At 38.2% G+C, this 14556-nt stretch overlaps 2 protein-coding genes across 2 annotated transcripts in view; one reads left to right on the plus strand and one right to left on the minus strand.

The window, feature by feature from the left end:
* Positions 1–12968, plus strand: LOC131664807 (tubulin glycylase 3A-like). The gene is made up of 11 exons (XM_058936198.1): positions 1–239; positions 629–968; positions 1567–1682; positions 4140–4347; positions 6274–6480; positions 7470–7724; positions 9239–9446; positions 9546–9636; positions 10365–10577; positions 11566–11825; positions 12310–12968. The coding sequence occupies exons 1-11, from the start codon at positions 1–3 to the stop codon at positions 12630–12632; spliced, it is 2460 nt and encodes an 819-aa protein (XP_058792181.1). The 3' UTR covers positions 12633–12968.
* The window catches only part of LOC131664819 (zwei Ig domain protein zig-8-like), a 22220-nt gene continuing 20630 nt past the window's right edge, over positions 12967–14556 (minus strand). The window contains exon 6 of the mRNA XM_058936216.1: positions 12967–13459. Coding sequence (XP_058792199.1) covers positions 13353–13459 — 107 coding nt within the window. The 3' untranslated portion in view covers positions 12967–13352. The remainder of the gene's footprint in view (positions 13460–14556) is intronic.

A 14556-nucleotide genomic window follows, 5' to 3' on the forward strand; every position in this document is an offset into this window, starting at 1 on the left:
ATGGAGAAACATGCCGATGTAAAGAGCAAAAGCAATCGTGAGCACTCGTCGAAGAGGCGGCAGCGGCCTCAAGAGCCACCAAAATTTTACAGTAAAAACTACTTAAGAAGGTACAATCACGGTGAGGTACGAGCTTCAACGCCAACCTTACTGACTGTCAAAAAGAATTTAATGTCCGATCAGACAGCAGCCAGCACTACTGCCACCGAGGCCGCTGCTCCGACGAGAAGCCAACAAAAGTATGTATATCAACTTTTTCACTTAGTTTGTTCATTAGTTCGGAGAGATTTTTCGACATCCAGTCACTCGATGGTGTGTCCGTAGATCAATATTTGTAATTAACACTCGCAGTAGCAGCTAGACTTCAGGGACATCGATTTTTTATTTATTTCATATCAGTTAACATCTAATTGGGACATAATTCTTATCAGAGAGCATTCACTTTGGGTTAAAATAACATTAGATTTGATTTTGAGGTAAATGATCATTCATGAAATCGAATCTGTTAGTTCGTCGTTAGCATTCTTTCTTTGCCGGAAACAAGAGCGCCAAAGCTGTGTGCTTTTTGGTTCGTTACTGTGTTCAAAACGTGATTACGTGTCCTTAATTTCCGAAACGACGCACGAAGTGAAGAGCAAAACAGCAGCGGAGCAGTGATAGCCATATCGCCGACGATCTTAAAGTTGGCAGACGCGAGTGAGACGCTGGTGGAGATTAGCAAAAACGAAAACCCCTACAATCGAGCTCGATCCAGCTCGAAGCCCGCGAACCAGCAGTTGTCGGATTATCGTTACAGTCTCCTTAATGCGATGTCCTCGGTAAAATCGAGCTACTTCAAGTGCGACGCTCTGTCGGGCAGCGACGAGCGAGCATCTAACGAGCAGAGCAGCCTGTCGTCTCGCGAAGACGAATTAGCCAGGCACGATACCTTCAAGAAAGTCAAAGCCAAAGTCGAGGAGGCTATAAAGGTATAAAGTTTCTTCAAATATCGTTTTATTGCTACAGATTTTTTATTAGTTTTTCTAAATTAGATTTATTTCATGAATTTCACTATTCGAATTCCTAATATGCATCAGTACATTCCATCTCTGTAGTAGTAACGCTTTAATCTAGTCAGACATCTCCGCTTTTTTACATTAATTGCTCTTGATCAGTTTTTTTATTCAAGTAGCAGTATTTGACCGTACTTCCTGATATTATGTTGCATAATTATTTCTTATCAACAATAGTATATTATCCGCTTAAATTAATAAGATAAATTTCACAAAAATGTATAATAATACAATATTAAAATGATAGTTAAGGTGTGTGAATGACTTCACAATAAAATCTGTACAAAACGTTGTTGATAATATCATTCGAAATATTTTTCAAGCTAAAAAAGGCATACTGCAGATAAACAATTTTGTAAGAAAACTCGATCTTTTTCAAATAAACCGAATTCTTCTCTGAAAATGGAAATTTATCCATACGTTAATAATAGAATAAAAAACAAAAGCAAGAGAGCATCTAGACTAACGATAAGCTTGATTTTCGGTAAAAAATCTTCGACCTGTATGGCTACAGCGGCACAAGGTATTTCTCATACGAGGCGAATTGCCAAGGCTGAAGGAGGCTCTCGAGGAGCGCGGTTGGGTGCAGAAGTACGAGCCGAGCAGGACGAGATCACTTCCATATGGTTGGTCTATTGTGCGCTAGAGCACAAAGCAAATATTGTTCGAAAGTAAACGTCGTTTCGAAATAATGACCGTATGAAAGTTTTGATGAGGTAGCTTCTCTTTCTTTTTTTTCCAACGTAATCTTGTTTATAAGCGCTTTGCCCGCCAACGGAATTTTATGGACGAAGAGTACGGTTTTATGTGCCTAGGGTGCTGCCGCGAATATCAAAATATCAAGACGTTCGCTAAATTGTTATTTTCGGCAGATGTATCATGGGGTTCTGGATTATTTTGGATTTATGGACGATTAAGCTTTGTATTCGCGCGCGCACGGTCAAGTATCAGTTTCATATTTGTGAAATGACGTACATCGCTATCTTTCTTTTTTTATTGTTTACATAAAAACTTGATTTATTTTACTAATTTACCAATGTAGTATTAGCGTTTCTGGTTGATTGATTATATTTCATTTGATTTGGCTTCACTGGCAACTGTAACTCGAACGTTTATTTTTTTTTTCATAATTATTCCAATTTCACACAATCTTTTCACAAGATTTAATCACGTCAAAATCGTATAATATTGATACTTTTTTTTATGCAAGAAGTTGGGTTGGATATCCTCTAAATATAGATCAAAAAACATATTTTTTCATAGCGTAAATCTAAAATTCAACATATTAAAAATATGCCATCAAAATTTGAAAACAAAAATTGAAACAGTTCAACTACCACTGCAATATTTGTTAATTTGCTACCTTGAATGGAGGTAGTTTTGATCATGTTTTTGTCGAAATAAAAATGTACCTATTTTCTTTGGAGCAAGTGATTAATCGATTAACTTTGAAGCTATTTAAAACATTTAATTCTCTAATTTACTCTGCTAAATAGTTTTGATAAAAGCAATGATTTATTCATTCAATTGAAACAGTAATGAAAACATTTGTTCGATACTCTGTGCGTGGGGACTTAACGCACGCTCGAGTAATCGAGTATGCTTAAAATTTCGTTTCACACACGTCGCGTCGAAAAATAAAGTTAGATACGTGTACGAGAAAGTGATTTCATCTTCGTGTGACTTCTTCACCCGCGGTCCGCTCGGGCGCAAGTGTCTACACAAGCCTTAAATCACATTCTCGCACTAGGAATGAAATATATAGTTTAATTTATTTTCTTTGAATGTCTGCCATTTAGATAAATAACTTTTCAAACTCTTATTAGATCCATAATAGAGATATTAATTTTATAAGAAAAAAATTAATTCCATACATTTCAATAATGGGAAATTGAGAAGTTTTCGACTTTATTCCTGCAATGAGCTTAAGTTACATCATAGAATCAAAATTATTATCAAAATTTGTTTGCATCTTTTTAAACATTAAATAACGCGAAATAAAATAATAATAATGTAAAATTTCTTCAAATCAAATTCATGAAGATCACATTGTTTTTTAACAATCTATATGATAATACCTCCAAAAAGTTATCTGTTATATAGTGAAGCTGAATACTATTTTTGAATGTCAGTAAAACTTCGATAATTCGAAACTTGAGAGTCTGGGCTTCAAATTCAAATTGTCAATAAAGAAAAATTGTAAAAATTTCATGTTATTAAGATATTTAAGGTCAACATTTATTCATTGACAAAAAGCAAGTAATTTATCTTTGTTTTACAATTTTTTATAGTTTCAGTTGTAACAAATGTTTTCAAAGTTTGTAAGTACAACACTTTATCGCGATGATTCTGTAAGTACTTTTATTTTTTCTATAACTGTTGATTCTATACAGCTGAAGAAAAAATCGATTCCGTTTGAATTAATTGTATATTTTCATCAAATCATCCTTTTTTATTTAAAATATTATTATAGTTATAAATAGATTATACAAAGTCCTATATAGCATACGCTCGAAATCGACTGTTCGGAGTAACTACAAATTGTTAAGGTAAAAATGCGCGTCAAAATGTCTTGTGGAGTACATAATTTCATTGTATTATTCAGCTTTCGAATTGTCGAATGTTGAATTATTGAGGTAATTTTGTATTGATCGGTATAAAATATATTCAAGAGTCCGAGTTTAAACCTCGAATGATCAACGATTTCGAATTGTAGAGGTTTTATTACATTTTTACTAATTATTTTGCGGTCAATATAAAATTTCGAATTCAATATTATAGACAAGCGGTTATTGTTAAATCAAAACAATTTACCCAGTTATATAGCTCTATTCGAGTATTAGAAAACTGATGTATTTGAAGTGAAAGCTGCAAGTTGCATCGCTGTGCCACCTAAATTCATGATTTCTTGAAAATATTTCAATTTGTAATTAGAGTCGTGAAGTCCACTAGTTTTAGAATATTCCTGCTTACAGAACTATGTACAAGTAAATCTTGTAAGCTGGATCAATAGGATTATGTCACCTAAGCGATCCCTTCCAAAATACTAATCCCTTGCAAACTGCTTCACATAGCTATATCAGCAAGTGTGAATCTCGAGTCGGTTAAGTCACTTGGCGATGTAAGGCTTGCTGACGGCACACTCAATGAACGAGCATTAACCTATGCATTGTTGAGACATACGCAACCAGATTTCATATGGGACTGCCGCAATGACTTTATCGAGTGGGATCGCTCAATTGCCGCTAGTGTACTTCTCAATCGATTTCACAAGCCTTCGCTCTACACTTCCAAGGTTAGTCCAATTAAATCTCTCTTATTTGTTTTTTGTTTATTTTATTAGTTTATTGCGAATGCTGTGAACATTGTGGCAATATGTAAAAAGAAAGTGTTAGGTTCTAGTGCGGGTAGCAAACGGTCAAGCGATAAATTCGTTGGAAACTGAGCATGAAATTGTGATATATAAGTTTTGTTTCACTCGCCGAATAATTTTCGGCAATAAATTACACTGTTAACCGCTTCATTGGGCTTTCGCCGAACTTATACTGTAGACTTGCACACGACTATACAGAATACGAATATTATTTTAATCGATCAAGTCTTTCAGTTACTTTTAATTGACTTATTCCTAATTTTTATGAAAACGTCGATAGTTAGTTCGCATCAAATGATCCAATTGACTGTGATGTATTTACTCTTTCGCCGTTTTAGATAAAAATTATAAAACAACATTAGTTGTTAACGCTAAGGTAATAGAATCAGAAAAAGTTCTAATTGAAGCATATTTCCAGAAGTTTCTTCAAGAAAAGTTTTGGAACACTAATTTCCAGCGTTGCTTTCATTAACATTTTTTTACTAAACTAGATATGCGTCTGCGAATCCCCTTTCAGATATTCAGTCAATGTATAATTCATTAAACCATGTTATGCTGCTGGCTTATATTGAGGTGAGGATAGCGGGAAATAAAGGAACATGTTCTTTTTGTATTTCTTGTCTTTATTGCAGTAACGTCAGAACCCTTTTACATAGGAAATCAAAAGGCCAAGTAGACAATTTTGTTGCAGAAAAAATCTGGCTTAGAGAAGCGCTAAATGGCGACTGATGGAACGCGTCACAGGACGGAACGCAACTGAGTACCCAGTCGGTCGTATCGAGAGTTTTTTCCCCCTTCGATGTCTGACCTAGAGGTCTGGGGACGTATTTCTTTTCAGCCCTTCTGCCAATAGGGCGCCGTGCATCACCATCCTCCTACTCGAGATCTTGGTGCTCGATTTTTCGTAGGGAGAGATTCCGTTTTTCTCCTTCCTTTTTTCTCAAGGACCGTAGCGTGTCCTATTCGGGGCATAACGAGCCGTCTTATTTTCGTAAGTGCTCATATGCGTGATTTGGGGGAGGTGGTATCGACTTTGCGATAGGTTTGTTTTTCGCGAAGGAGTTGGTCGGGAATGTCTCTTACAAATATCCGCCATTCGAGCCTTTAGCCAGATATAAAAACGTTTTTGATAGCCGCACGCTTACATATGATAAGTATTTTGCGGGGGCGGTGATTACAAAGCAGCTAATTCGCACGTGTACCGCAGTCCGCGTGCAGGCTTGCTTCTTTTTTTAAGTTTCCCGGCCGACGTATCACCGACTAATTATCGTGCCGGTACTCGAGAATTCGTCTCTCGGTTTTTATCTTTATCGGCTGGCTGGATCTTGGGTTTTAACCGATCCTAAAAAATCGAACCAGGTATCGTAAACGTGATGGAAAGATATCTCCCTTTCATACAGGAAAGAAAACGACAAGTTCGGTAGAACACGTGCGCGTCGTAAGGCTCGGAAATTTCCCTGGCATCGGCGCGTTCCTCACAATCAGATTCGTTTTGGGAAAAACAACACAGACCCACGTGCGTGGGGCATCAGGTGAATGACCTACAACGTTCCACGGCATCTGCTTTCTCTCGGTTCGGAATAGCTTATTTAATTTTTGTATTTCCGTGAAATACCTAAGACTTTCCGCCGTGCTGCATTTAATAAAGTCTACTGAAAATTTTGTTGTGTGCTTCATTGGAAATTCAATCTCAACTCTTATGTATGAAAAACGTGCTCTTTTATTATTTTATCTGTGCGCATAAAATTCGAATATGACCAAAAAATTCAGGTGAAACGATGGCGTGGCAAAGAAATATTGTAAGCGTAGATTGGTATAACTGAAAGCTCGTATTCACGTATTTTGCAGTTGGGCATGGCCCACGTGCTGCAAGAAGCGCATTGGCTGTACGAAGCAAGCGTCGCGGACGTGCTCTTTCCCCGCAGCTACAACCCCAGTCGTGAGCTTGCGGCTTTCGTGGCAGATTTTCGGCGTTGTACCACTGTCGCACTGCTCAGGCGGTTTATACGCCGCATCACGAATACCGAAGCCAACAATCCAGATACCGATGAACTGGTCAGTGTCTTTGTTCTGATCTGGTGTGGCCCTAGCCGACTATATGTAGGATTCCTCCAAAATAGTACCATAATTTGAATGTGACCACTCTTCGTAATATGATTGCCTCACTCTAAATATCAATTAGAAGACAAAAATACTTTTGTTCCTTTCACATACGTAAGATACCCTTTTTTAAATTCAAAATCTTAAAAATTGAGATTAAAATAAATTAAAAATTCAACATTATACCTCTGTTTTTATGTATTTTCGTCGGTGAAGTCTAATTCAGGAATCGCGCGACTATTTTTTGACATATTTTTGGAATTTGATGCAAAATAAAGGGTCGAAACATCAATATTAAGTAAAGTTCCATATCTTGAATACATAAATATTAAGATTTTTTAATATCGTTAGTTAATGTTTTATTTGCAACGGTACAGTTTTCATAGCTAGACAATGAATACACTATTGTATATATAACGTATGCATAGACCAGCAAAAGGGTATGATAAGCATGCACGGGAATAGCCAGAAGTCCTTACAGGTTCTATATTTCGTGTGGTATGATGAGATCATATTAACAAGAGTGTGTACTCAATTTATAAATTCGTTAGACAAGCTGCCGAATTGTGGTACTTTTTTGTGAAATTCCTCATGCATCAACAAATTAGGAATGCATTTACACTTTTTCAATGAATTTTCAAATCGTATAAGATTTGATTGATGTTACCTTTATTGATTCGTAGTATTGAATCGTGTTTAAAAACAACTAGCGATTAAAGTATTTAAAGAAAACACTCGTATAGAGACGTCGATTTCAATTACTTCTTTCCGCGAGAAGACAGAAAAAAGTAATCGAGAAGCACACAAGAAAAACTTTGACGTTCAAAGAATTCGAAACGAAAAATAAACAGAATGCACCAGTGCAAAAGTATTTTGGAAGAGTCGTCGAAAGAGTCTGAGTCTGAAGTAAAAGTCCAGCTACGAAGGAATGTTTGCCGTTGCAGCAACAAGAATCGACAGATGGAGGAGGTGGCGGTGGTAGTGGCGGCGAGCCTGAGATCCCTCTGGAGACGATCGAGTTTGCAGTAAGACGTTGCGAAGAACAAATCGCCGAATTGGAGCACGAGGACATCGACGCCGAGGTGGACAGCGAGATAAGCGAAGAGGAATGGCTATTATTCAGTGCAGATTGCGAGAGACTCTTGTACAAGCCTAATGGAATGGCAAATTTACCGAAGTCTGATCCCAATCGACTTGAGGTGAGTGACGAGACAATTTCAATTTCTGCTCCGAGCTCAACTTTCAAGCTTTAATTTTTTTCGCTAATTTATAACAGGTTATTAGTTTTTCGTGTATGCCAAAAGAACACTACAGATAATTGCAATTTGGAATTTGATACAATAATACCCGGTAAAAATTAGCATTGAATATATCTGACTACCCAATGTGTCATTAATTGCATGAATTGCCAAGTTTTCATATGTACACAAACGAATTTCCATTAATGATTCGCTGTAAAATCGCGGGAAAATAAAACAAAACCCGCGTGCAGGAGAAAACATTTACGTTTCTTTCAAAAAAGTTAAACAAACTATATGGAGTTGACAACGGTTATAATCATCAAAAAGCTATCGACAGCGTGCAAAATGGGTGAGAGAAGAACGAGAAGAGCGAGAAGAGTGAGAAGAGTGCTAGCGCTCTCGAATCACCATACAACCGAGATAATCCGGCGCATTAATCACGACTACCTCTCTTTTTCGAAACAGCAACTTGAAACATCAAGGCCAAATCGTAAATTCATACTTGTGGCAGCGGGCTAGGGCAGAAAGAAAGCAAATCGAGCGCCGCGAACACAGTAGTGAACGCGTACACATTCATCCCCGGACAGCCGCAGTGAAACCAACTGATGCATGTTTACGTAGCACACAGTGCCGTGCGGAGATTTTTCTCCCCTCCGCGCAGCTCGAATGATTTATCGCTCGCGCTCATATTATTCAACTGGAGATGGAATAGCCCTTTGATAATGATAATGGTGGTTGGGATTAGCAGCTCGCGCGTATCTCTTATTCATGCGCACGCTCGTTCTTTCGCCTAACCTTAGCCCTCGTTTTCTTCTTCTTCATCTTTCTTGCTTGCTTTCGGAAGCGCCGAGTCACGCTGAAAAGTATCGAGAAGTTTGGCTAGGCGAGCTATGCTAATGGGGGAGGCGAGCGATGCTGAGGATGAGATATCGTTGTACCCCACGAAAGAGAGTTTTCGATGTCGAATCTGTGAGGCAGATAGCACGAGCTACTTAGTTGTGAGAAGCGTCGCGCATCTTCTTCTACCCTTCTTCCCTCTCCCTCTCCATTTTGGTTTGTGTCTATGCCTGGCAGCTATACTTTTTCTTCATATCTAATATATGCTTCACGCATCAATCAATGCACTCTTATTTATCTGAACTTCATGATTTGTTGACCTGTCATTTATTTGTGAATAAACTTTGGTTGATGGCTTTTATTATCTCCAACGTGAGAACAAGCGTATCATTAAAAGTAAGTGCAAAAAACAATTAGTCTTCATTTCCGATATTAGTAAGCTCTAGTATGAATTCCATTCAAAACTTAAGTAGCACAACTTTCGAATAAAGTAATGTAGAAATAGCTATACACTTGGTTAAAATGACTATTGTCTTAGAAAGGTAGAAAGCAATGTTTATCTAATAGTTAATGAGTCGTATTTTTCAACATCAACGTAAGTCACATCGCAGCCGTTCACTGTTTGATATTTACAGATGCTTCACGCAGCAGCTCAATCGGCATTGGAGAAGCTATCAAGATTGGATTCTCAATTCAAGTTGAATGGTGAAAGAAACATATGGATCGTCAAGCCAAGTAATTTATGCTGTGGTTCGGGCATCTTCGTGACACACGAGATTAAAACTATCATGCAGCGCGTGGATAGCAAACCTCGTGACTACTACATCGTTCAAAAGTACATCGGTAATGTTTCTCTCTTCCAAGAGAGAGTGTTTGAAACCTTCAGTCGTTACTTATTTACCCGCACGTTCTCTCCAAGATAAACAAGCATTCCGTTTGCAGAGCGTCCTCTCCTCGTGCATGCCACCAAATTTGACATTCGACAGTGGTTCCTCGTCACCTCTACCTTCCCTATGACTATATGGACTTTCAAGTAAGTAAAGCACGTACTTTTAATCGCTATTGTGCGTTCCTTCTCTTTTCAGACAATTATTTGCAACTAGTTACTAGGATTTTGTGTTTTTTTATTTAACGACATGATACTTTTCGTTATTTTTAATTGATTCTTATCGACTGAATTGTTCGCTGTTCAGTGATGAACACGGAATTCCCCTAATTTTATCGGTTTACTTAAAAAAGTCTGAAATACTAACCGATAGATCAAACATAAATGCCTGCCATAATTAGGATTACGCAGATTTTATAATGAAGTTCAACGTAGAACCTATTTACTGTGCTGTATTACTTGGCAATTTAATGATAACACTCCTTTCTAACTCTAGCCGCGTAACTATTAATTCTATTATTAAATAAAAAACGAGTCCCATACAATATACTAAGGAAGTGAACGAGGGTTCAGATAGTCGAAAGAGAGAGAGAGAGAGTGAAAGAGAGAGAGAGAGAGAGAGAGTGAAAGAGAAAGAGAGAAAAAGAACAGAGCGGGAGAGAGAGAGAGAGAGAGATCACGTGCAAAGTCATCTAGAATTCTCTGGAGCGTCAAACAAACCTCTTGCGAAATCGATTCAGTGAGGAGTATAATAGGCATGAGAGTCCTCGAGCGACGACGACGGTCACTCGTCGTCGTTGCTCGAGAAACCCATTTGGCGAGGAGAAGAGCCAAGAGTCATTACCGGGGTGGGGTATTGGGGTAAATGTCTTCAGGGAGGCTCTGCTGCGACTCAGCTCCAAGCCCTACACCTCTACAACTTATCACGAAGCGATCCATCTATGCAATACGGCTGTGCAAGAGAGATATGACCTCGAACGGCGACGGAGACGAAGCCGTGGAGAAGAGCTTGCCAACGATCAGCAGCAGCACCAAGCCAGCGTTCGTGATCAGGGATGGAACTGCGAGAAGCTCAACGAATACTTGAAGTAATTTTCACAATAATTCTTTTTATGTATTCTCGCAAAGGGATTCGAAGATTATTAGCTTTACCGGGTGCAAACTTGTAAGAGTGATCTAAGAAAAAGCGTACTTTTCAATGACTCTTCTTTTTCGATGTACTGTTTCATTCGATTGATCGTCAAATACCAAAGTTACAATCGTAGCATTCGACGTGCGTTTCAAATTTTTTGATATTGAATATACTGTAATACATTTCGTAAGCACATGCATGAAAATTTGATGAATGTTGAATTGCATAGGTATTATGGCTTTAAAGAGCGTCATTACATCACTTGTGCTTTTATGCTGATAGTACCGTAACAAATCTATATTTTGAACAGTATATTGAAATTCATTAGCTATAAAATTCTCGAACATTGAAAATTGAATCTGTACGTAAAATCTGAACATAAAGTAAACTAGATACATAATAAAACTTTTAACCATCAAGTTTGGGAGAAATTCCGTGTTAATCAATGGCAATTTAATTTGTTTTTTTTTTACGATGGCATCACATGCGTTCTAACTACTCATTTACACCTATATTGGCTTCATTTTGGCGTTCTCATAAAATGCTATTTGCAATTCTTTTGACAGAAAATAAATTTAAAGCAAACAAGAAAATTTTTTTTCAGTGAAGTATATCAGCGTTAGGTCGGACAAGAAAAGATTTGAATGAATAAATATTTTTAGATGGTATGTCGAAAAATCCAAACTAATAATGATTAAATAAAATCAAAGCCATATATTTCAAATCCAAAAAGTGCGTATTCACGCGGATAAAGGTAATGGAAAAAGAAACTCTCAATAAAGTCGTATCGAGCTCTAAATCACGGGAAATGCAGAGAATGGTCGATGTAGCCTTGAGGGAGCGGGCGAAAGAGGAAATGCGTAAAAGCGACCGGCAATGCAGCAGCGTATCAAGTCGGATTAGATTGAGTGAGCTTCTGTAGTTGTGTGTGTGTACGCTTGCAGAAGCTTAGGCCACGAAGGTGAGCCATACTACGAGAGGATCTACCCAGCGATGTCGCGTGCGATTGTGCTGACGATGCTGGCGGCACAAGACTTCATGGACCGGCGGCGTTGCAGCTTCGAGCTCTATGGTGCAGATTTCATGGTTATGGACGATCTTTCGGTTTGGCTCATCGAGATAAACACCAATCCCAGGATGCATCCACCAAGCTCCAGGATCACCCATAGACTTTATGCCGCTGTACTCGATAGTCTGGTCAAGGGTTCGTATCGCTTTATTTTTTTTCCTTTTTTTTCTTACCTTCTGACTTACTTTCACTATAGAGTTTTCTTACCGTCATTCCTTCCTTCCTTTGCAAATTGCTTCCGCTTCTCGCTTGATCGATAAATTATTGAATCCAAGATCTAATCGATATTCATAAGACAACTGGAGGTTTGTACTTCATAAGGATGCTTGTTGCGTTATTTTCTCGATTATACAATATCTTAGCGATCATTAGCGAGCTTGTGAATATTGAAAGAGAAAGAGAATTTCCTTTTTTTAGTCGACTTTGATGAAGTCTATTTCAAACTGATAAATTTATGCATTGAGTTCCAAGAAAATATTTTAAAAATAGAATCTCGAGACGATTTTATATTTAATGTTATAACTGATATTTCCTTTTGCATTTAATTTATATAAGACTAATACGTGCATTGCACAATGTTTTACGCAAATAGCCAATTATTATTCCATATCTTTCACAGTGGTGCTCGATCTACCATTGAACCCTCAGGCCGATACAGGTGGCTTTGAACTAACCTATCGACAGCCTGTTCCCGACACACAACCTTACCTCGGGCCTTGTCTCTTTGCTTTTGGTAAAACAATGACGTTGCATGAACCGCCAACGAATTACGCGAAGAAACGTTGCACTTGGATAAGTGTTAACGGGAAACAATGCCGCGCGGTCACTGCGCCGCCAGTGATCCAACATCAACCAAAGGTCGTCGATTTCATAGTTTATCTCAATAGTGCCTCCTCGGCTTGCAAAGAAGATCTCGAGGATGAAGTTCGAGCACTGAATTGATATTGATAAGTCATTGTCCCGTCGCTACAGCTGCTGCACATCCTGGGACATTTAGTTTCCTCCGTCGATTTACAATCTTCCGACAGTTATGAAAGTCTCCTCTCTCGGTCGATCAACGGCTAGATTCGATTAAGCGACCTACAATTCAACTCGCCGTTTAAATTATGTCTAGTACTGGTGTTTCGAGGAAATCAACCTAGTTTTAAAATAAATCGCGTGGCTTAAATACATCAATTATGTGCTCTTCACTAGATATTTTCAATAATAAATTCAATAACGGATATTAAATCACAGTAGAAATGAAAATAAATAATAAAAGAAGTAAAAATTGCTGGGTTTGACTATTTCAAAGACAATTGTTTTATTGATATGTACATACAGTGAATGTTATTTACAAATGTCCTAATCCTGAAAATCTTCGCCACACCCACAAAGAAATTTCTTTGTTTACTCGTCGAATAACAAAATACTAAATTCCTTATACGAATATAACAGAGCCAGTGCTGAATACAATACGAAAAAAGAAGCAACGGTCAGTGTTAGGCCAGTCGCTTTCATTCAGACCCGTGCGCGCATTCATAAGAGATAGACACATTCATACAACTACCCGACGACATATACAGGTACGTACTCGTATTCTCACAATTAGAGCCCGTCATATATATATCACATACACCCACACGCACACATATCACAATCGGCGAAAGTTTGCGGTTGGCTTTATACAAACATCACGTTGACTATTACTAGCATTAACGGGGCCGTCGATGCAGACCTGACGAATGACGCACTACCGTCGCCATGATGCATTGCTGCTGGATGCTCCTCTGTAAAAAGATCAACAACATTTTGCTTTTCATTTATTTATTCTTTGCTCTCGCTGACTTTCGGTAAAATTAACATTAGAGCTTTTTTTTGCAGAATAATTTCAGAAGTAGCAATGACTGCTGCTTTTTCTACTTTTTTTTATTTTTTGTTGTTGACTGGGAGTATTTCGATGGCAAACAATAACGAGCACGATATGTATGAACGCACGAATTGTTTTTAATTTTTTAAACATTCACTATTGATGGCTATTATCAAATCATTGATGTTTACACTTGAAGCGGAATACAGAGTCGGCAAATATGCACGTGTGCATTAAGTTAATTAACAATTATTAATTAACTTGCAGATACTATGACAGTAATTAACTTTGATTGCGATGACAGTGTACATCTGCGATAATAATGTATGATTCATATTCTCGCCCGCGTTCGAGGAAAAAAGAATTCATAAAAGAGCGAAAAGACTCGTTGAAAAAGCAGCGACTGGAATGAGAGAGAGAGAGAGAGAGAGAGAGAGAGAGAGAGAGAGAGAGAGAGAGAGAGAGAGAGAGAGAGAGAGAGATAGAAAGATGAAAAGTCGCTGGGAGTAAGTGCAAAGTGTGACATCAGCTAGATAATAGATTTAGAAAGAGACGGATTGAAAAATTGAGTGCAGCGACGAAGCGAAACGAAAAGATGACCGTGTGCGTGCTCGCAGCGGGGGAATGAATGACGTTTAGCTCGACGACGGAGACAAATAGCGCGTCGTACATCATGCGCCATATCATCCCTTGGTTCTACTGGCCCATGGCCCCGTGAGGCCAAAGAACTAGCAGAGAGATATGTAGCCACAGCATTAGCCCTTCTACATACACTCGAGGCTGTGACTAGCGTCTGCTTGCTCGTTGCTCCATAATCACCGAGCACATGTCTATTTGTCACTTCGACGACGTTGTGATTACGAATAAAAGAACCCATGCTTCAATTCCTATTTGTTACGATGAGCTCTCTGCGATTGTTGGATTCTTCCGTCAACGAGTTTTTTTCCGGCCCGACAGGACAACATAAAACCGTATCTAGACAGATATTGTTTGGTTCTATAAAAAGTCAAAAGTCGA

Source organism: Phymastichus coffea, unplaced genomic scaffold (assembly GCF_024137745.1).
Source record: "Phymastichus coffea isolate CEN01 unplaced genomic scaffold, Cenicafe_Pcof_1.1 PCOF00045, whole genome shotgun sequence".
NCBI lineage: Eukaryota > Metazoa > Arthropoda > Insecta > Hymenoptera > Eulophidae > Phymastichus > Phymastichus coffea.